Raw genomic sequence first — 24,536 nt, 5'->3', positions numbered from 1 at the left:
TCTATGTAACCTTTTGTTGTCACTACAACATTCCTCGTCCAGCTTTACTATGGACGCTCTAAGGACACTGAAACCACACTATCTGCAGGTGGACAACGTGACTAGCCTCACTCGCGCGGAGGTGCTGGCACACATGCAGCGATACGCCGTTGGTTTCCAGCAACATGGCGTCCTGCCGGGTGACCGGGTGTGCGTGCATCTGAAGAACTGCGTGGAAAATCTGATCGCCATGTGCGGTTGTATTCTTGCAGGAGCGACCGTTGTCCTAGCTAAGACATCGCTCACTGAAGGTGAGACGCCAGGGGGAACTGCGAATTCGTGTGAGTACGTTGTGCCAAACAAGGCACAACACGTTCTTGTAATCGAGGGCATTACTGAGAGGAGGGTCACACATAATCGTAGGCGCATTTCTTTAAAGGGTCAGGTGCTTCGCGTCTCGTTTGAGGTTATAAGCAGTCATTATGGAAAGGGTGGCAGCAGTCAACCAGTGGGTTGATACCTGATTCGTCACCTGATTAAAAAAAATGAAGTGGTGAAAGGGGCCGAGAACCAAATAAAGACAACTTTTACGCTAGCTCTCGCTGAATTTCGCAGTTTACGCAAGAAGCGTCAGTATTCTATAATTTGCTTTTTTCTCTGTCTGGTGCTTAGCTTCTACCTAGTGAATTGCTTGTAAATTGGTTCTTTCACCCGACGTCGTGCGATTAGATTTGCTAAGGCACTCTTAAAGTCCTAGCTCTGCTTCCTGTATTAAAATTAGTAATCACCACCATCTTTGGTATTTTATATTTCAAATGAGCTGTGGTCTTTCGTAAACATGCTTTGCTGCCTGACCCTCTGAACATCACGTATGGTGTTGCCAATAATGTGGTTTAAACTCAGTGTTTTGGATTCACCAGGACTGTGATCAAAGTAGCCGATGCAGTCGTAGGCGATAAGGCCATGGACGCAGAATTTCCTGCTTTAACTTCGAGCTACGTGCGGTGCGCTTACTCGGTGGATACCGGGCCACGACAATTTTAGCGCTGTTTTGCCCCCTCGATTTTTTTCCGTAAAACGCTCGTGGGTCTTCCGGCAAATAAGAAAGGCTGACCTGGTTTTCAGATTAAACGCAATGAATAACATCAGCCTACCTATAGCAGATTTCATTTTGCTATTTGGGTCCTTGCTGGCGAGGTTCCTTATTTTGGCGCCAGCTTTCTACCGGCAATACTTTTTGTAATGCTTTTTTTACTGCAAGCTTTTCATGCTCGACATCATGCTCTTGTGCAGGTGAACTCCGCTACATTGTACAAGACAGTGACAGCGCGCATGTCCTAAGCGACGAAGAGTACACTGAAAAAGTCACCAAAGCCGTTGCTAATCTTCCCATGAAGGTAAGTGTTGTCGGACAAATTTCAAGACTTCAGTGAATGCGTCGCCATCAGCGCAGGCAACGAAATAATTTGTTCTTATGGCTTTTTTTGTTGCCTAAACAAAATGTCAGTGACAAGTCCAAATTATAAGCGCCACAGTTTTGATGTCTTTCAGTTGTTTAGAAGGATGAAGCTTTTAAATGTTTATGTCATTCACTGTTATTTGATGCCAGAATTAGTCACTGAGTAAAACACTTTCTTTAATTTTTTTTTCTTTTTTGCGGCGACAGTTCAGGGCTCCAACGGCTTGTGCTGCCCGCTCAGAACAATTCACCACAATATCCGGCATGGGCTGTTCTTGCCGTTTCGTTTCAGTGCGAAGGCATTCATACGCTCACCAACACCAAGCATGAATCTTGTCACTTGGACTCTTCTTGCCCATAGCAACAGCAACGCCATGTTCAATTAAAAGTAAAAGAAATGCATAACACACAGTTACCTCCAGTTACCTCCAAATATGACCCGGATGAAGCCTAATTTGACCTCGCCCAACACTATGGTGACCTTCGAATTTGGCCTCAGCCACTCTCGAAGCTTGCCCAGCTCCGAAGTTTGACTTTGACAGAGTTGGACCAAAATCGATGCCCAACTATAATTGAGTCTGGCCGACCCAAGGCGACCTGCAAATTTTCTTCTCGTCATTACCAAAATTTGGCCTGGGCCACCTCCAAAATTTGAACTTTGCAGATTGGAACAAAAATCGATGTCTAGTCAAAACTTACTGTACAAAACATAATGATGACCTCCAAATTTGGCCCGACCCACCTCAAAAACTAGGTCCACCCACCGCGAAAATTACACCTTGGAAGATTGGGACCAAACTGATGGCTAGCCATTACTGACCACTTCGCCCAACATAATGGTAACCTCGAAATTGAGGCGGTGCACCTCAAAAATGTGATCCGGGCTACCCCGAAAAAAATGGACATTAGCCGATTTGGGCCGAAATCGATTTCCAACCATAAGTGAGCATGCGCGATAGAATGACGACCTGAAAGTTTGTCCCGGGCCACTGGCAAATTCATTATTCACAACAGCGCACGAAACACGGACAAAAGGGGGAGAATCGACAACACAAGCGCTGTGTTGTCGATTCTCCCCATTTTGTCCGTGTTTCGTGCGCTGTTGTGAATAATGAATAAGTACCAACTCGCCCAACTTTCTTCACTCACCATTGGCAAAGTTTTACTTTGGCGGTTTGGGAATGCCTTCACACTATTATAGGTTTAACAAAGTTGAAACCCTAACAGTTTTTGTACCTGTAGTGTTTTAGTATTATTGTGCTCGGCGTGTGCCTTGTGAAAAAGAAATGTCAAAATTCACTAACAGCCATTTTGAGTAATGTTGAAGAAATAAGAGGTATATAGTATATTCGGATACAAGTCAAGAAAAAAGTTGTTTTTATCTCGATCTATCCTCATGAACCTGCTAGTGTGAGTAGCGTGACAATTCAGGGATTCGAGGTAGAGTCTAAACAGGAGGCTATCTTATTTATTTTCCAATCTCTGCGCGTTCACTAAGGATAAAAGTTGAGAAAATATCATTGAGAAAAAAATATTTCAATGCTTGATCGCCTTTTGAAATCCTCAGTGTACCGTAAAACAAGGCACGGCGTGCACATTCCAAATACGAAAGTCTTTCGCGCATCACGTGAACTTTGTTTTCTTTTTGTCAACAGAAATTCGCCATTTTTGTGACAGTGCATAAGAAACAAATTTGCTCAGGACGAACTGACAGGGCTAGTTGGTTACACATCTCAAAATTTCCGAGCTCACGAGAACGAAACGAAGACTGACAGAAAGGACACACACCACAAAGCGGTCTGTGTCCTTTCTGTCAGTCTTCGTTTCGTTCTTGTGCGCTCGGAAATTTTGAGATAGGAAACAAATTCGTTATGGTGATTTTTTTCAATATTTTTGCTGTGTTGGTAATTATACATAAAACTTATCCCTCCTTTTGACCTTCCTCCGACTTTCTGGGAATCCCATAAGAATTTTTAATTTTCAACAACAACAAGAATACCTTCTCTTCTGGTGTTCTGTCAGATTCTGAAAAAAAAATACATATGAGCGATTATTACCGCCATTTTATGTTTGGCTATATATTGCAGCCACTCATCTCTGATTTAAAATAGAAGCAAACTACACAACCAAAGGTTCACTGGTATTATTTGGCCTTATAGGACAAAAGAAAGTGAATTAAAACAGTACAGACATATTCCAGCTTTTTGTGCGCCCCCTTTTCCGCATGACAAGCGATGACATAACGCTATATAATGTCGTGGATGGCTACTGTGCACAAAATACAGTCTTGCGTGACAAGGCAATAAAATTGGCCTGTACAAGGAATTCTTCAGCGCTTACTTAACGATTATTCGTCCTGCCATTTAACGCACAGATCTAGTTCGAGCCCACTTGTCGAATGAAAATTGGCCCCTGCTCGCCTCAGATCTTCAGCATGAAATGTTTTTATGTGCTATTCTCGGTAAACTAAGACGAACGTCGTGAGGAAATCGTCACGAACCTGAAGCTGCACGTCAGACTGAGCAGGATGCAGTACTGCTTAAAAGTATGTGAAATGATTCCGCCCGCAATATATTGAGCAGAAAAAAATTCACTGTACAGAAGTTCCGACCGGAATTCGGAACAGTGGTGACGCAAACAGAGCAGCGCTGTGTTTTGACTTCTGAGAAGACTCTATTACCGGCGGAGGGAATAGTACTACGTGTTCTGAGTGGTACAGAGCACTTGATAGTTGCTCGTTGTCATGTTCGATTCACTCCATCTGCGCTTCCGTAAGCTCGGCCAAGGTAGGGCTATCACCGTCCCCATGTCCATCTTCGTCACCGACGGGATCTATATGAACCCGCCAACGGAGGCTTGAAGCCACTCTTGGTAGCGGACGTTTCGTTAAGAGCAGGTGAGAGGTGCTGTCCGCCAAACAGCGAAAACAGGAATATAAGCTCGTTCAGAAACAACGACTGGTGTCTGGAGCTCCCAAGCGGCAATTGGAGCTGTCGTAATATTTATGGCGGCATATGCAGCATTCGCTTGACTACGCCCCGGCTCTTGGGCGAGGGGGTGCATTCCCGCGCCAGCGAACGCTTGCCACCCTCTGCGCTTGCTACTGGCTACGAAAGGTGGAAACTGACAGCGAAGTACACTGAAAGGCTACCTAGACGCATTGGCATGTGTGCTGAGAGATTATGCAACGACACTTTCTAGTTGTCGAGGCTAGAAAGCCCTTGCGCCCATTCTGTGTATATTACAGTTTTTCTTGGTTTGTAATGTTTCACCAACTGGCATAACACTACACCCTCCTACGGCAGTACTTATTCCTTTAAGAAAAGAATGCCGCTATCTCGTCTGCGCCATTTTTAATCGGTAGCAGTCACAAATGATCGAAAAGAGCCCATTGGCTTTCCTGTACGCGTGTGAACTTTTAGCGAAAAGCAAAGCATGGAAGTTGGACAGTTTGGCAGTACTATAAAATTTTTGTTGCTCGACGTGTGCGGCAAGCAGCGGTCCCAAGAGTGCACATTTAATTTTAGCATTTATCAACTCGTGCACCACACGGTGAATGCGGCAGGTTGCATAGTGAAAAGTGACAAGAAACAACGAGACGCAGCGGGGAGTGCGCGCCCTCGCCAAACAGCATGAAGTGTGCGAGTTCCACGTGCGATATCGATCACAGCGCACGCTAGGCTGCGCTGTCTATACAGAACGACACGCGAAGCCGTGTTAACGCTCAGAAATCTCATGACTGTGGTACCCAAGTCGAAGTCATCAGCCGTCGCTCCAATATGGAACATGCTCTCGACTTTTCTTCCCGCTTTCGCTGTTTGACGCGCCGTATAGAGCTGCAGCCAGCTCTTAGCGACACGTTCGGCCGCTTTTTGCAGCTTCAAACTTTCGTGTGCGGCTATAAAGCTGCTGTTACCGGCATAAAGGAATAGCGCTACCTGCGCAAAGCATGTGGAAGACCAGAAAGGACAGATAAAAGATGACGACGATGTAGCCGCTGGAAAATGCAGTGTACAAATTTTAACATGTACAATATCTTGCGTAGACCAAGAAGACATATTGATGATGATGACAGCTCAGGCCACTGTAACTCCGCAAACTTCCTACTCTACTCAGCCCACACGTCTGCCGCTTCCTGCTGCGCAGCATGTTGCACGCTACAGGAACAAAGTAACCGATTAGTTTGGTTTGGTTTATGGGGTTTAACGTCCCAAAGCTACTAAGGCTATGAGAGACGCCGTCGACGATAATTTCGACCATTTGGGGTTTAACGTGCACTGACATCGCACAGTACACGGGCCTCTAGAATTTCTCCTCCAAAGAAATTCAACCACCTCGGCCGGGATCGAACCCGCGTCTTTCGTTGTCAGCAGCCGAGCACCATAACCACTGAGCCACCGCGGCGGCAAAGTAACCGATTACAATTACAATTACTCCATCTGAAATGTAACTGATTACAGTGATCAAATGCAGCCCCAGAAACGGAGCTGAACAATTAAGGAGAAGTAATCGATTACCATTTAGTTATTTGCCTTCAAACATCTATTGCCAAAACACAAATTTACTTCATTTCATTTCATTTATTTTCTCCTTAAGGGCCCGAGGGCATTACGTAAGGGCGAGGCGAATTAACATGATGTACATTCCTTGAACGTCAAAAAAGGTGAAGAGAAAGATATAAAATACAACGAAGGCAAGCAAAAACAAAAGCAAGAAAAAAAAAGATACAGTAAAAAATGCAGAAATACATCTAAGTGAAATAACAGCAAACAAGCAAGCGCAAGAGAAACAAAATTACACTAAGGCGCAGAAATGCAATAAACTCAGTAACAAAAGAATACAAAGGGGGTAGTCTATTCAGGATGGATCGAGTTTTAGCTTATTACGGAATTGTTTTCTGTCTGTGCATTCGGCTATGTTTTCGAGTAAGGAATTCCATAAGACTATTGCATGAGGGAAAAATTAGCTACTCATATCAAGGGTGCGGGTGGAAATTCGTGCTAAAGACTGGCTGTGGCTTAAACGGGAAGACCTTCTTAGTGGTGTTGTTAGTAGCTCATGTCTGGACAGTGGGTTATAATACAATGTGTGAAGAAGGCACAAACGAGATATGATGCGGCGTGATGCGAGGGACGGCAAGTCGAGGTCTCTTTTCATTGAGGTGACGCTGGAATGTCTTGAATATTCTAGGTGATAAATCGTGCTGCGCTGTTTCGAATGTCCTCGAGGTTTGCGGCGAGGTAGGATTATGACGGGCTCCAGATGGCTGATGCGTATTCAAGCTTTGGTCTGACGAACGTGAGATATGCAAGTTTTTTAATGTCTGAGGATGAGTCGGAGAGACTACGCCGCATGGAGCCGAGAACGCGTGAACTATTGAAAACAATGAACTATTGAAAAGATAGAAAAGATTTATTTGATCAGAGCAGATTAGATGCAGCGTGTGCTGCAGGGGTGCAGGTTTAAAGGTATGTCGCCTGAGGAAGGCGTCTGTCCCGCTGCAGTCGACGAAAGTGCACTAATATTTCGGCATAAAACGAAGGTCATGCACATAACAAAAAAATGAAAGTAAAAAATGAAAAAAAAAACTGATGCTAATATAATCACAATATTTTACAATATACGGCATGAGAGAGATGAGTACTAGGTGGTAGCAAAAAGATGTTACTATGTCCGTCATGCATTCTAGGACGACTGCAACGCCTTTTTCTTACCACCCACGTAAAAGCGCCATCAAAAGAAATTCGAACAGCGGAGTCGTTCACGCCGCTTTGTTAGCGTTTTTTTTTTCTATCGTCATAGTACAATGTAGGACACTTATAACAAAGATAAATTTAAAAACCAAGATACCATGCTAGGATATCTTCGAGAGGCATATGACCAGAATACCCTTCACCCTCCGAACAAAGCACCTGATATCAGTAGGACATCTTCAATTTGTTTTCTTTAATCTGCCTACACTGGATGTGCAATTTAAAGTACCTCCTAGTTTATTAAGAATAATGGCCATTTGGTATAGAACTGCTTGTTTACCATAATTAATTCAAGTTTTTTGGAGTGCCTCTTTTGTTTTGTCCGAACGGATAAGCAGAGTTTTCTTCCCTGTCGCAGATGTACAGCTTCCGCAGTTGTATGGACTGACGTAGTTTATAGCAGTAAAGCAGATCGGCCCTCGGCGTTTTATATTTTAAGAACAACGAAGGAGTTCGTAGTAGTTCAAAATGCCCATATTAATTTTCATAACAACGCAGTATGTTTTTCTGTATTATCATGAGCTTATTCAAATTACCCTTTCTTGCGGTTCCCCACACCATCATCCCATATAAGAGTTTCGAACAGAACAGGATGTTGTACAACACTTGCTTCAGCCATAGAAGAATCATATAGGCGACTTTGTATGAACATCCTACAGATCATGCCAATTAATCTGTTAGATGGTCCTCATGCAGCGTCCATGATAATTCTGCGTGGAACCACACGTCAAGGAATTTTTGCTCTTAAACCAAAGGAAGAGATTGGTCATTAAACTTTAATGTTATTGTATTGTGTAATGGCTTGTTAAGAGGGCGAACTGTGATATAAGTTCTCTTCTTTGAATTCAGTTCCAGCATATTTTGCTATAGCCACCTGGAGAGGTACATGAGGTAGTTGTTCACTTTGGTTTCGGGAGCTGTTAACTCATGCGAGGAGAAAAAAAATATTAGTGTCATCTGCATATATAATCACCTCTCGTGATTCAGGTATTTTGACGATACTTCTTATATACGGGAGGAAGTGCAACGCTCCGAATATATTTCCTGGTGGGACACCCTTTTTAGTTTTAACTGTGATGAACTTTAACCATTAATGCGTACTATTTGATAGCGATCATCAAGATAAGAAAACAAAAGTTGTAAGGCTATACAACGTACACCATACATGGTTTATTTTTAACAAGATATTATACTGGTTAGAATGTAATGCCTTCTAAAAAAAGAAGAAGTCTCATTTAGTATTTTTGATCTTCTATAATAGTAATAATCTCATTCTTAATGTGTAATAAAGCCTGCTCCATTCGCTCCCCTTTTCAAAAAACATATTGGCCTTCTGTAATAATGTTATGGTTGTCAAAAAGTAAAAAAATGACACTAATCGGTTATGAATGACAACTCCAAAGATTTTTTACAGCGCTGGTGTCATGATATTGTGGGTGGCCTGATGGTTGGTTGGCGCCGAAGTTGTAATTAATCGGGCCAACATGCCCACTTCTGCACTCTCCGTCAGTTTGGAGGGGGAGGAGCGGCAAACTTCTCCACCCGTCGTGCGGAAGTTGACATTCGACTGCTGACCTGCGATAGGGGCCACGCCTGATTAGCCGCTGACCGGAGGCATGAGGCGTAGACAAGTTCCTTAACAAAGTCCTTTACTTGGGCACAGAACAACGACAAAATGTTACATCACAAGCCCAGAAATATAGCGTCAATACACAGGCGCGACGCGAATAACAAGCGCAGAATGAGAACGCAAACAACTATTAACGGGAATGGGAAAACATCAGGGCGAGAACTATACAGCAAAGCTACAAGATCAAATGCGGTACAAAATGCTAGGACAAAATACAGTGACAGAGAAAAAGTGTTCAAGCAAGTGGAGACAAAAACGGTGGCCTAGCTGCGGGGTGGCAAGGTCCGGTCGCAGGGAGTGTCGGGCTGCGGATGCACGGGGGGCTGATGGTGTGCTGCGGATAAGGGCGAACTTGGGCCACGCGCCTTCGGGGCCGCCGTCGCCACGCTCTGAGCGTAAGGCACCCGCCTAGGCTCGCTTGCCGATCACTTTCCTGGCGGCGGACCTCACACACGTACGCACGCACCGAAATTTCCAAGCCAACTCCTCGGCTCGCGGTTTTCGCGCCACCGCGTTCTCGTGGCAAGCAAACAAACAAAAACTCAAAGCAGAGCGTACCAACGACTTGCAGATGCTAGAAAGGGGGGCAAAGAAACACGAAAAAAACTGAGACGGAAACCAAGAGAAAGCCACGGTCCTAACGAGGAGCGATCCTAACTAGCGAAGGTCGGGGAGGGTGCCGGGGCATTCAACTGACAGCTCCCCGTTCCCACAGCGTGCAAGCGCTCGCTACCCGGCTATAATCCTGGGGAAGGGGGGGGGGGAGGGTGTGGCGGAGTAGCCTTGACCCAACCATTCACGCGGGTGTTGGGGGGGAGGGTGGGGCCGGGGCAAAGTCGTCGCCGTCGCACTGCGACATGTTTCTCAAAAACAGAGGCGCCTACCTATCTCTTCTGCACAAGTAGAAGAAGTACAAGAGAGGCATGACTTTTTAACACTCGGTAGCATGAATATGAGGCCAGGTTCTCAGGGCCCGCATCTTAATGTATTGGGGTGACCTTCGCCACCTAACTTTGGTAGAAAGACTCCTATGAACAATGTAAGATTTATAGTAAAGACCAACTAGCTGATACCATAGTGGATAAAGCTTGATCACGTTTTTGTAAAAACTCAAGGTATATTTTATCTTTTATTTTTATGCGACTCTACACAAATGAATTCAACCCATCGGAAGAGGGCGGAGTGGGTGAGGGAACAAACGCGGGTTAGTGACATCTTAGTTGAAATCAAGAGGAAGAAATGGGCTTGGGCAGGCCATGTAATGCGAAGGCAGGATAACCGCTGGTCCTTAAGGGCAACGGAGTGGATTCCAAGAGAAAGCAAACGTAGCAGGGGACGGCAGAAAGTTAGGTGGGCGGATGAGATTAAGAAGTTTGCGGGGATACAGTGGCGGCAACTGACAAAGGACAGGGTTAATCGGAGAGATATGGGAGAGGCCTTTGCCCTGCAGTGGGTGTAGTCAGGCTGATGATGATGATGATTACGATAGGCTAAGACTTAATCTGGCCAATGACATTGATTCAAGGAACAGCACTATTTTTAAGCTTGTTTACTTCAAGGGGAGTTTGATGCATATAAATGGACTCAAGCAACGGAGCTGATCGGTAGTATTCACTGTTGTACAAGCATTGGAGCCTACTATTATAAAATGCATGTTCGTAGCATGGACGAGGGCGTCACCGCGCACAGGCTCGCTATCAATTATGATTCCAGTATTGTTTTATCAGCTTTTTGCTCTTCCACTGAGTGTACTAATGGCATCCCATACCTTTTGAAGAATCTCTCGCAGGCTATAAAATTTTAGTGTGGAAGAATTCTTCCCTAGCTTTCATCAGATAGGACGCTTACGAATTCCTGTACTTTTTTAAACTTGAAAAACAAAAGTTGATCACGTTTTTGTAAAACCTCAAGGTATATTTTATTTTTTATTTATATGCGACTATACACAAATGAATTAATCCACGCTTTCTGAAATTTCTTGTTCCTGCGAGAGCTAACGTTTTGTTCTGGAAATGCCGCATCATAAAATGTATTTAACAACGTTAAGAATATGTCAAAAACACTGTCAGCGCAGTTTTTTTTATATATTTAATTACAATCAACTGTTTCTATTAAACAGACAAAACACTGCAGAGTTACAACAGATTTTCAATACGGATGAAGCAGCGCATCCGGATTTTTTCTGGTTTTGTTTTGGGATACCACAGTGAAGAATTATGATAAGCTGTCGCTCAAGTATGCCGAAAGCACGCAAGAATAAAATTCGAGAGGTTCAACATTTTTTACACATAACTTTAACAATATTGCACTGTGTGTAGTAACTCTTGTTTTGCGAGCGTATGCTCTTTTGCAAATTGCATGTGGAAAGCAGAGTTTTTAATTCGCTTGAGTGCAAGCTATTACAGGAAAGGTCTGTGTTTGTCTGCCAGAAAAACGCATGAAAATTGTTTTTCTCTCTTTTCTGTTCGCGATATACGTGCCGACGAACGTAGCCGGAGAAATGTGCTGCACCATCGGGAGCTGCAATCCATGTCTCGGCAAAGCACTGGATGTCATATGTTCGAAAAATGTGTATCATCACCTTTCTTTCTGATACTTTTAATATCGGTGCTGTAGTAACTACACATGCCTTAATATGACGTGTGCTGGTGAAGGACTTGAGTGTGGGCTAGTTGGTGTGACATACAGCCAACAAATAGACGCCACGCAGAAAGGAGCACACAGACACTAGGCTGGGTTTTTTTTGCCACAGTTAATCTGTTGAAAACCTTGTCATGAACAGCATCTTCTGAAACTCCCTTGGGGTTGTCAATTTCACACGTACAATGTCCGTCAGGAGGCGTACTTGCGTCCACAGCTCCGAGCGCAGTATATTGGCAATCCTTAGGGCGTGGCCCGGGGAAGGACTTATTACACCAAATAGCCTGGCGACTTCCTCCGGTGGCGTCTTCTTCTTGATGCACCGCTACAACGATCTTGCTCTGCACGGAACAGGGGGGATTAGCATACTTAAAAGACGCGGTTGAAGAACAGGTAAAGAACACAAAGACAAGCCCAGAGAAATAGAAAGATGCTGCAGAAGTACTTGAGTCTGGGCTAGTGGGTGTGACATACTAGTTTGGTGTGACATTCGGCCTCGTGTGTGTGACTTACTGCGTGGTGTTCGCTTGTTGTCTGTTTTCTAGTGCGCTGGTTTTGCTTGCTGCTATTAAGCAGTAATCAGAGCCAGTTGCGAGTGACTTGTGACTATAATAAGCACCGCATGTTCTTGTTTGCCGGCAAGTTTTTCTCTGCTTGCCGTCCAAACAAACCTCTAACCATGTCCCTTCTTCTCCTTGACTGCAGCAGCAGGCAGTATCTGGCTTGCCTGAGTCAGGAGTTCATTGACAAAAATTGGTTTTCAAGTTTCATCCCACAGCACAGTGGTTTCAATTGTGTTTTCTACATTTGTTGAGAAACCCATTAAGCTTGCTCTTGCGTATAAACCTCGGTGATATGTTTTGCACGCTTGAATTTTGTGAGCTAACCCAGTGACATGCGCCGATATCATCATCATCATCATCAGCCTGACTACACCCACTGCAGGGCAAAGGCCTCTCCCATGTCTCTCCAATTAACCCTGTCCTTCGTCAGTTGCCGCCACTGTATCCCCGCAAACTTCTTAATCTCATCCGCCCACCTAACTTTCTGCCGTCCCCTGCTACGTTTGCCTTCTCTTGGAGTCCACTCCGTTACCCTTAAGGACCAGCGGTTATCTTGCCTTCGCATTACATGCCCTGCCCAAGCCCATTTCTTCCTCTTGATTCAAGCAGTACCAACGTTTTCATCAACAGACTCAAATATCTTTCAAACTATAAGGAGGGGATCGGTTCGATAGGGAACACGTTTTATTTCTTGGTTGTTTAATCGCTGATATTGTTCAAGGTCTGCATATTTGAGCGCTAGGCGCTTGTTTTCTGCATTCAGTTCCTGGTCCTGTCCGAACATTTCTAGCATTTCTTGCCAGAGCTGCTTTATTTCATCAGCTGTGTTTCTCACTTCCTGGCAGATATCAGTGCAGAATAAAACGCTGTCTTTTAGCTCGCGCACTGCAGACCTGAAGTCGCGTTTAAAGTTTGAAAATTCTGTCATCAACTCTTGCAACTATTTCATATCTGTGATTTCTTTTTCAGACTCTTTACCAGCGTTTCTCACGTTTCCTTTGGCCCTTTTAACCCACCAGGCAACTCGGGCAGTATTTGACAGTAGTGAACCACAATAACAGAGACATAACGCACCACGTAGAAATAGTGGCACACTACAATTCTCCCGTGCAAAAGCATAGAGCGTTCCTTAGATTGGTATTGTTAGCGCACTGCCGCCGATCGTGGTGAGGCCGTTGCGGATGCCTTTTTATGCCGTGGATCGCCCCGGAAACGCTGATAGCTTCGTCCCTTGTAGGTTTCCGTGACGTATATAAAGTTGATCTTTCTTCCAAGGGGGCTTGCTTCCTGGGCCAACGGCAAAAGTGTTTTCTTTTGCGAGGTAGCAAGAAATGCGCAGAGCATATTCGCAAAAACAGTGAGCAAGCTACTGTGTCATTTTTTATATTTTTTGACACGTTGTTAATTTTCGATGAAGTTTTTTGAATATGTCACTAATTATTCTTTGTTTTTTTTTTCCTGAAGAGATCAGTAGCTACACTGAACACTCTCTCTGTGTGTGCGTTGTAGAAAAGGGCAGAATTATAACGTAGGAACACTGTTCGCAACAGCTTGTTGATGCATATTATTTATTTATTTATTTATTTATTTATTTATTAAAGAAGGAGACACATATTTTCGAAAAGGCGATGATGGACATGCACCTCAGCAGCTTTGCTACCACCGCGTGTGTTTGTGCTCACATGGTTGGCCTCGAACTGTTTTCGCCGCTGATCCCGCCGTCCCAGTTCCTTTCAATATACCCCGCCTTACATTTGGCGATACTCTTCCGTACTCTTCCCTAGAGACGTACTCTTCCGGCACCTGCCATGCCTAACGGCGTTCGCCATCAAACCGTCCAACTGGACCCAGCTAATATCTGGACCGGCTCCCTTCACCAACGGGACCCAGCCATCTTCTGCTGGACCAATGAGCAGAAAATCGTAGATTGTCTCACATCTTACGAGCGGGTGAGCCTTTACAACAAATGGGACGATGCAACCGAACTAAACGACGGCATTTTTTATTCCCGCCTGGCTAACCGGTAGAATCGGAACCATGAGGTAGACATCCAAATTTGGTCTGCCTTCAAGATGAACTTCTGCAGAAACTACGCACCGAACAACGCTTACGCGGACGGTCTCAGCAGGTCGGCGAAAGCATCACAAGCTACATCAAAGATGTTCTTAACTTGTGCAAACATGTAAACCTCCACATGCCGGAATTTGACAAGATTAAACACATCTTGAAGGGTATCGACGATGCCGCCTTTGAGATGCCATTAGTACGCTACTTGCGCACCGTTGCAGAACTCGTCACCCCCTGCCAAAGCTTTGAGGAGCGGCGCAAACACATGATTCTGACTCGTCAGCACCCCAGGCAGGCTGAGTCGCTTGCTGGGCTGATGCCAGTAGATAGCACCTGTTCGCTGCTGCAACAGATCAAATATTTTGTTCGAGAAGAAGTAATGCGTAAGCTCTTCCGTCTGCCGAATCCTCTAAGCGACCTCCAGCCTTTGTCCTATGTCGTCTACCTTCGTCCGTGTGTTTTTAGCCGCTGGAATGACTCACAATAGTTCATATTTGGCTCCAGCTATTTGACACACCATCCAAGAGCAGATTGCCAAGGCTGTTCCGCCACCCATCCACCACAACATGTTGCCACTCCGTTGACACGAGCCGATGTTATCACCAGACCACGGCTGCCTACCTGCAATTGGCCTCCAGTAGCCATGCGAGCGGCAGCTCCTTATCTTGTACCGGCTACGCGCTATCTTGTGGCTTGGACTGAGATAATGATAGCGTTCTTTAAAGGATCCCGCACACTCGCGGCTACGAAGGACTCTCTTTATAAGGCGGCCTGTTTCTCTAGCATTAATCTATTTCGTTATATATGTTTCGTTCTTGATCAGATATCCTGTTATTTTTCTCCCTGGACCTTTTGCCGATTGCATTGCTTAGAAAACTTTCTTTACTTTCCGTTCAGTTACCCGCACAATGTCCACTCTGTGCTACAGCCTCGGTCATTTGCATGTGTTTATTTCATACGATAGAAATCTGTGCCGAATTCAAATGCTAATTTAACAATCTCACGAATGCCGTTCTTGTGCGTGCACCTGACGACGCGTGAATCTTTTTTTTTTCATGGAATCTGATTATTTAGGCTGCCGTACAGATATGCGCAGAATTGGACGGCTAGGTTAACTGTCTTATGAATGCCGTCCTCGCCCGTGGTGCATGCATCAGATTTTTTTCCATGCCTAGCTTCCATTAAGCTTTCCATGCCTAGCTTCCCATGCCTAGCTCAATCGGTTTTTTACATCATGCTCAATCTTCTCCATATACCAGAATTTCTTAGGTCGCTTCTCTTACGCTTATTCACCAGCCCTGATAATTATACCAGTTTTATTTTATAAATGGGGTTTTGGGGCTTCGTGCTCTGAGTTTTCTTCCCGCGAACTTTAGTCTTTCGGGTTAGCTCGCTGCCTATTTGGCTTCGCTACTCTACCCTCTATTTCTATCGGGCAGTAAGTGATTACATTAGTAAGACTATAGATCATTCCTCCTCCACTTTGGTTTTTGCCCTTGGTAGGAGCGGAATATCCGTTCTGGAGCAAAATCTTCAACTCTTCTACTTTCCGTGTTGCACTAACCGTTTGTGTTTTTCGTTACTCCAATTTGCTCTTTTTCAAATAAGCTGGAAAAGGGCACCTGATCACTTTATGCTGGCTAGAGCTCACCTTCAATAGGCCTATCAAATCGTGACCGACGTAGCATTAGGCGCAAATTATTATCTTTCTTTAGCCTCGACGTTCTGTCTCCTCCAAGTCCACTTCCTGTTGCGTCTGTGGACGTAGGTAGTCATGATTGGTAATCAGTGGTGTTTCCTGACCTCTATTAATGGCTCTCCTTGTCGCCATAGAATTTACCACCGATTTTGTTTGCTACGTTTTTACGCAATAACGTTAAAGGACCCGTTGCACAGATAATCTGGCATGGGCACTCTCCGAATGGTCCGTGTGGTGAGCGAAAAATCATGGGCATGGCTCTGGCAGGAGGCCCCAGAGAGCAACCTAGGAGACAGGTGGGCCGCCCAGGCCACGTGTCCTAGGAGGGGTAGGAGAACTCCCAGTGATCAATGAATGTAAAGAAGGTTTGGTTTGGTTTATGGGGTTTAACGTCCCAAAGCAACTAAGGCTTTGAGAGACGCCGTAGTGGAGGGCTCCGGAAATTTCGACCACCTGGGGTTCTTTAACGTGCACTGACAACGCACAGTACACGGGCCTCTAGAATTTCTCCTCCAAAGAAATTCTAGCCGCCGCGGCCGGGATCGAACCCGCGTCTTTCGGGTTAGCAGCCGAGCACCATAACCGCTTAGCCACCGCGGCGGCTGAATGTAAAGAAGGGAATGATTTTCTGCGTATATGGAACTCAATCCATCACGCTATCGAGTCATACCCTTCAGACGGAGCTTAAGTGTCAGCCAATATTTATTAACATCTTTCATATCTGAGTCTATCTTTATAGAATCATTATAGAACCTTTGAACCTGTTTATGCTAAATGGGAGTTACGTGAGCCAGTAGTTCGGTTTTCCTTTCGGTCTGAGGCTCGGTTCTCAAGGTCAAGCAGGCTCCAGGAAAAGACTGGCGAAATCGGTAAGTGCGTTCTTTCATGCAAGCGCACTATAACTGCGGGACAGCTAAGCTCAACCTTAAGAATATGACGACAGAGCCTCATTGGTTTAATACACATATATACGGAAACGGTCTGTCCATACTACATTCAACGAGCGCTGGGAGTCTTCATACCATTCCTGGTGCAGTGGTGCAGCGGTTAAGCGATGCGCCACTGCCCTGGGATGGCAGGTATTGCCACCGGTGAGACTTCACCCAGGTTGCTTTCGCGAATTCTCCCCAACCTGCCACGGTGGGCAGGTTGCTTAGCTTGCATGGACCCGACAAAAGGACAATGGAGAAATTGACAACTGCGGTGAAATAGACGAGTTGCTCGTTTAAAAGACCAGTTCCTTTTTATTGCAGCGTGCTGGGCAAGATCCATTATTAGCCCAAAGTCGTTCCATGTCTCGGATGTAGCATCCACCTTCCAGCTGCCACCTGCCGCGGTTGGCAGGTAGGGGGGTCACTAGCAGTAAGTGGGTCACTGATGCAGAAGCCTTTTTTGCCCATTACCTGCCAGCTGCTTCGTGCCATTGTTGACAAGTGTCAAAGCGCAAAAAGGAAAATTCCCATATGCACTTTCGGAGCAGATGGAAGGTAAAGAAGGTGATAGAAACAGCCCGTCGTGCCAGCTGCCGCTTATACTGTCTGTAAAATAGTAAAAGTAACCTGTGCGATGTGTCCATACCTGCTGTGGTTGCGCACCTAGGTCGCATATAGTTTAACCAAGTAAATCAGGAGGGAAATTTTGTTCTTGCTTGGTTCGTCAAAAGTGAAGCAAACAGGAGAACTCCAATGACCCATCGGTGTTTCTATCACACCTACCTTGGAGTAGTAGAGGACAAAGGAAAGTGAGACCCGTTCCTCACAGTTTCTTTTTATTACGCCTACCAACACTCACTCCACCCCCAGAGCCAGCGCGAGCCTCGGACTAATCATTCTTCAGTGCTTGCGGCTGTTCTTAGCGCCAATTGCCTTTTCTGTAAACTAAATTATCTGTAGCATTTTCGGGTGACACTAAAGGAATATACATGCGAATAATTCTCAGCTAGCGAATAAAGCAATCTTCCCTCGTTATCCTCAAGAAACTCGCGACACTGCTAACGCGTATCGGCGCCAACATAGGAGACAAACGATAGTGAAACATAATAATACAAAGGCTGTTTAGAGCAGTTATCGCTCCTTACGATGAGAGTCAGCGCACGCTTCGGGTAACAGGTTCTTTTGTTCACTATCGATGACAACTGTGTTGGCCCCTTCTGCTAGGGCACTTTGTGCCATCCGGTTACGCTTCCGTGCTTTCGTCAAGCTGCGGTTTTTCGGTTACGGTATTTTAAAAGACAAGCTAGAACGAGTTCAGAAGTGGGTAGCAAGGTTCGTAACTGGGAATTATAATTTCAAGGTTAGAAGTTCTGAACTTCGGGAAGCTCTTGGTTGGAAGTTATTATCCCACCGAAGAAAAGTTTTTAGAATAAAGTTTTTGTACGACATTTACAATAATAAAACAGGAAATAATAAAAGCCTCTATTTAAGGCAACCTCACTACGTTTCGAGTAGAAGGGACAATACCATGAAAATTAGAGGGTATAACTGCCGGATTAATACATTTAAATATTCATTTTTTCCCAACACAATAAGGGACTGGAACCTGCTGCCTAATGAAGTGTTTGAGAGCGAGAATTTCCTGGCCGCAATTGACCATGCAATAATCTGATTCTGCGGTTGTCACTGTTGGTTCTGCGTGTCGGGTGCAATAAAAATGCTTTTATCTCTTTGAAAGTTCTTAACATTTTTCTGTAACTTTTCTTCCTGTTTTGTTCTCTTGTGCTGTATTGAATTTTACTGTTAATGTACTTACCCCCCCCCCCCCTACAATAATGCCTCTCAAGGCGCTGTAGGGACCTTGTATAAATAAATAAATAAATAAATAAATAAATAAATAAATAAGATCAGTAACGGTACCCATTGCTATGGTGCAGGGCCTCTTCTGCATGGGACATGCTCCGAGTTTCGTCTCAGCCTTTACGTTTACGGCACTGGACGAACAGGAGTTCAAGAGGAGCCCCGTCACTGATCCCCGGAACACGGTACTCGCTGTATGCTACACGTCGGGAAGCACTGGAATGCCAAAGGGCGCTGTGGTCACGCACTACAACTACGTATCTAGTTTCTACACTACAAGGTAGGGAATGCTAGCAGACGACGCGCTCTTCTTGTGCGGCAAACAGCAGGAAAAGCGCATTCACACTCACTGTGACAGGAGCAAAACAAAAATGCATTTACGAGGCAATGATTGCGGTTTTGAAGAATTGTTGAAGTGGGATTTCACGGACTGTGTAGAATGCTTTGTGTAGATTCTCTCAGGAAAACAAACACATAGCATCACTGATAGAAGACCCTGAAGCAGATCAGATTAATTGAAAGGTACTTTTGCTCAATCATTCAATAATTTTTTTTCGCAGGCGTACTAGAAATCTCTTTCAAAGCTAAATAAAAAATGTTGACGTTCTGCACAAATAAAAGTTTGCGGACAAGGTGTGTAGCGTGGATGACCATTCCGGAGGCGGGTCGTATTTCCTGGCAGGAGTATACTTTAGGAGCTAGATCGAGCGTTATGTTTCCCATATTGCATTTCATGTCAAATAATACCGGTCTGCCGCAGAGCCGTATGCCCTGCCTGAATGTTTCTAAATTATAATAATGATTTGCTTTATACCATTTTGCTGCGTGGACATTTCCGCGGATGATTGCAATATTTATCGCCCTATTATTTCAACAAATGAAAACGTGACGTGCTAACCATGCCTAAAACTCATTAACGAGTGGCACATGACATTGTTAACAATACTTCTCGTATGAAATTGTTAAATATCTCAGTTAGTTGCACGCATTATGAACCCAACTACACACACGGCAGACAAGATGACTTAGTGTCCCGTGCATTTGAAAACAAATTCTTTAGTGCTCCCCTTCACCCATATTTCCTGCTTCTGATCGTAAGCTAGATTTCCTTAGTTCTGATCCATAACTTTTGCTGCTTTTGTTCCAAATGGAACAAAGCTTTTGTTTTCTTTGTTCTTTACAGCAACACCGCGTCCTCTATTTGGTCTTCCTATCATAACAACATGCTCCTTCACTACAATACACCAAAAATACGAAAGCGCGATGAATTTCAGCAAATACAACAGCCGTTAATGCGTTGGTTTAAGTAATAATCGCCTTTCAGAAACCTTTCAATGCACGCCGTTACATCCTTTTCTTATGAAAAGTTCGCCAGTTAGTACGTTTGAACAAAGTCCTTTCCATCTAGATGCTCCATCTCGAATGTTTAGAAGACAACACAATGACCGTAGTTCTATACACATCGACCTTAACGCAGCACCTTGCTGTTCGTCAGCATATCTTGGAGATATTAGAGTAAAGGGTGGCTTTTCATTTACCAGTGCCTCTCAAATTCATCGGAAAGGATCTCGTCGCTAAATCACCACCAATGTTTTCCAATGGATGGCGTAATATGGCTTTCTTAACTTTTCTTTTTTATCCTGCTTCTTTATGCTGTATTTTTTTTTGCTCAAGGTATCATGTGCTGTTCTATTTCGCTGCTAGCTTTATCGTGCACAAAAGGTAACACGCGTATTGTGCACTGAATTTTGTGTGCATGCAGCGAATACGCCTGCATGCGCGTTATTTTCTGCTCAAACAGGGGCCAAGATTGCTCGGAATGTCGCGCAATCTAACGTCTCCTTGCCTTACTTTTTCTCTTAGATCATTAATGTGTCGCAACGGCTGTGCCTAGCTTCTCTCGGCAGTTAGTGCATGTCTGACCAACCTCGCGGTTATTTTGCTTCGAAGTGGCGTTCTGCTCTTTCTGTCACTGCGGTTAACCTTTCAGTCACCCGCGCGCGTCTCCTGACCAACTTTCGGGAATATTTTTCCTGTAGAGCTTTGGTTTCCGCAAGGCGCTTTTAAACCCATCTCGAAGGCCGATGCATTTTCACAGGCTTAGCTTCTGTCTTTCCTGGAAAATATCTTGTAATAAAAACAGCGCAAGGACACAGGACGAGAACGGAGAGTAGACACACACGGCGCTGTCTCCGTTCTCGTCCTGTGTCCTTGCGCTGTTTTTATTACAAGATGCTTAACCAACTCGCCCAAACTGCCATTTTACTGGAAAATATCCCTTTCCGTTCCCGTCACTGATGTCAGCTTTCTAAACACCCGTGCCGGTGGCATGTTCATCATGCGTTAGTTTTCGAACTGAATCCAACTGAATCCAGGACTGAATCCAAGTCCTGACATTTCATCCGTTTCCTTTCGATCTTTGCCCGCGGCTGAAGTACTCAGCTAGTTTTTTCAAGGGTTTCCCTCTCCTGCTTGTTTGTCGCTGTCAGTGCTGTTTTCTAGATCAAACTTCCCACATAAAGCTGATCGTTTCCTCGTCATCAGTTTTGAGCGAGGTTTAAAAATACCATCTTGCTTCTTCTGATTCCTTACTACTACACCCAATTTCGCGTATGAGGCTGGCAAATTTGCCAAAAGCCGCTCACAAGAACTGTGCTTGTTGCTTCGAGTTTCTTCTTTGCTGTCCAACTCTTATGGCGAGGTTTACACACAAGACTCACCGCAAAACTCCCAATTGGTTCCCACCATCTGAAACTTAATAACTCCAGGCCACTGCGATCGAATTTCGATGGAGGCGAAATACTAGAGGCCCTTGTACTGTGCGATGTCAGTGCACGTTAAAGATCCCCAGGTGGTCGAAATTTCCGGAGACCTTCACTACGGCGTCCCTCATAGCCTGAGTCGCATTGGGACGTTAAACTCCCATAAAAGCAAAAAGCAAACTTAATAACCCAAGAGCACTCTTCCAGGCTAGCTGGTAAATATTTGGCCGGAATTCGCCGGAATTCAGAATTCTTTGGCCGGAATATTTGGCCGGAAGAAACGAAAAAAAAAGAAAGGAAGCGAGGCGGAGAAAACAAAAAGCTGAAAGCCTAAATCCGAATAAATCAGAAATAAATTGTAATCCCTGCAAACGTCCCAGTCGAAGCAATCCCCTGAAGACGCACACAGGTCGCATGGTCGATCCAACAGCTGCCATACAAATGATAGATGTGGGCTTATATTTTGCCTGGGTCAGCTCAGCCATGTCAAGTTCCCGGATGCCGTCTCTAAAGGGCACTGCTGTGTGGTGACAAGAGACGAACGTGCTTTGAGAAAGAATAGTAGGCAAGCATTTTAGTTTACATATTTGCATGAGTAGGCGTTTTGGTCTACAAATTTGCATGATTAAGCAATGTACATGACATGTAGAAGTAGAAGTCAATGCTTAATACGCTACTGGTACACATGCAGTCCATCTACAGTAAATCCTCAGATCCTTAGCCGACGAACCTCCAAAGTTGATCACTGTCCAATCAAAGGGTCACTCAGGTTGCAGGTTGTCTTCGGCACTCGCTGTCACTGTAGTCACTCGGTCACTATCGTCAGGTGGTCGAAATTTCCGGAGCCCTTAACTACGGCGTCTCTCATAGCCTTAGTCGCTTTGGGACGTTAAACCCCATAAACCAAACCAAACCAAACCATTATTTCCTGGTATTGACCAGTTCCTCTGTAACTAGAGGCCCAACTGCAACCGCTTCCTGGACTTATCTGGACAATGACACGAACAAATGATATTGCCAGCGGCCACCAATACCCAATCCACGTACAGCCCCCGTTAAAAGTATACAGACCAAGGGGTTTGCTTACGGGCCCTGCAGCGTGCCCAGTTATGCATCCTCAGCGACCGTAATCTTTCGAACCATGAACGGCTTCGAGTCTTCAATCCTGCCAAGATTTGGGCTCCTAGATGTGCTAGGGACTGCGCTAAACAGTTTAGAAGGAAACCCCTTGAGCTGTATACGTTTGACTGGGCGAGTGCTTGTTTCAGCTCGCTGCCGCCTGGGAAGCATCACTTCAAGACAACAGGTGATGGTAGAATTAAAGGAGGCTATACGACTTTACGGAGATTTTCAATCAAAACCTGATGACCAGAAATCTCGGGATGCGAACCTTAAATAAATCTTCATTAAACTTTGGACTTTAGAGTTAGTAAACTGGAGACACTTCGACGAGACAACCAGAAATTGGTTTTGATAAACATTTCCTCTACGTTCTTCGTTACGGGCCGAAGAGAGAGAGCCTACTATCAGCGCGCATACGCCATTCAACATAGCACTTACAGATCTACACCTTTCTCCAAAAGCAAACAGCCAAATAGTTAAATCCTGGGTGTTGATTGGCCGATATTCGTACATAGTCAGTGCTTGAAGCATCTTGAAGCTCAAGTGTGATGTATTCATCACATTCCGAAGGTGAGGACATCCCCGGACGCTACAAGGGTTCTACTAGGCGGCTTATGAGCAAAATTCTCTGGCTCTTCACCTTTGAAAACAGGCTGTACGTTGTCTCTGGTATGGATGCCCGCTGCTCAGAGCGCCAGCAGTAATTTATTGGTGTGAGAAAGAAAAATGAAATTAACACATTGGAATTAACATTGGAATTAACAAATGGAATTAACGCTACCGCCTGGAGATTAATTTTGTGATAGTCGTTGAGATATAATACATAACCCACAATTCGGTAAATTTCGAAGTAATGTGACATAAATATATGAAAACGACTTTTCTTCAATAAAATATTGGTGGCATTAATCAATGACAGGCTGTTAGGTGAAACTTCTGCTGCTATTCATGTACATTTCTTCTCCCTATGAAAGCCTCCTGCTCTGAGTGTCAAGCGTGAGACTGCACAGTGAGGCTGGGAGCATCGCGCGACTGTTCCGTTGACATCGCTCTGCGAGTACGTGTGGTGCTGCGCCTCCGTACACATTTTTTGTGGTACAGAGTAAGCTGCTTGACACCGAGTGCGAGCTCTGAAAGACCCCCCCCCCCCCTTCCCTTGCTCCATGTGTCACCGGCGCTGATTTCGGTGCAGCCTAGTGCATTGCAGCTTTGTGCGGCCTTGTGCGATTGCCCAATGGCCACAGAGGTTCGGCGAGCACAGTACTCGCTCCACGCCATAGTGGGTTTTAAATGTTAACGGAGTAGAGTATGCTTTCTTTTCCACGAAGATCAATTATTCCTGGCAGAAATTCGCTTCTACGGACGTTTCCATGCCCAGCAGATTGCCGACAGATGCTGATTCCATTGAAAACATCATCATCGTCATCAACCTTAACTAGGACCCCTGACAAAGTCCTCTCTCGTATAGCCTGTCCTAATGAATGTATACCCGCTTTTAAAGTATTCGTGCTCTCGGCTACAGCTCGGTACCTTTTTGTACTGACTTGGGGAAGCAACATCGATGTCCGCTCGATAGACTTCTACACGCCTGAAATACTTCGGAAGAAACAGGGCCCAAATGTATTCATTTTGAGACCTCAGAGCATTATCGGTTGCAGTGTGTGGGATGCATCACAAATAATCACAATTCAAGCATTCATCGCCTCCGCTGTCGTTAGAGGCTGCGGCATTCGGCAAATGAGCCAGAGGAAGTAGCACAGAAGCGCGGCTGCGGGCAGCAGCAGTATTCCGCTGCAGGCAACGTTGCAAAAATTTCCTTGCGTTGTGCGGTGGCCATGCGCTTCATAAACTAGTCTACAGCTTAGTTCAGCATTTGACGAGACGCAATGTCTTAACTCAGCAGAAGCCTTTTTAACACAGTAATTGTTTTCACTTGCTGTCATTTCTCTCAAAACAAGGGAGGCTTCCCTATTTGTCCGTCTTGTTGTTGCTGTTGTTGTTGCCCTAGAGGCATGGCACAAACTCTTGACGGGGGTTCGGCTAAGGTACAGTCAGGAGGGCCAATAGATG

At 44.9% G+C, this 24,536-nt stretch overlaps 1 protein-coding gene across 3 annotated transcripts in view; it reads left to right on the top strand.

Annotated features, from left to right (window-relative positions):
• LOC149368000 (uncharacterized) overlaps positions 1-24,536 on the top strand; it is a 91,563-nt gene that overhangs the window by 19,164 nt on the left and 47,863 nt on the right. For all 3 annotated transcript variants that reach the window (XM_089558169.1, XM_089558160.1, XM_089558151.1), the window contains exons 3-5: positions 89-290; positions 1,273-1,376; positions 18,660-18,862. In XM_089558169.1, coding sequence (XP_089414295.1) covers positions 89-290; positions 1,273-1,376; positions 18,660-18,862 — 509 coding nt within the window. The remainder of the gene's footprint in view (positions 1-88; positions 291-1,272; positions 1,377-18,659; positions 18,863-24,536) is intronic.

This window comes from Amblyomma mixtum, chromosome 1 (assembly GCF_055824585.1).
Source record: "Amblyomma mixtum isolate Tamu chromosome 1, ASM5582458v1, whole genome shotgun sequence".
NCBI lineage: Eukaryota > Metazoa > Arthropoda > Arachnida > Ixodida > Ixodidae > Amblyomma > Amblyomma mixtum.
This window is presented reverse-complemented; position numbering and strand designations above follow the sequence as displayed.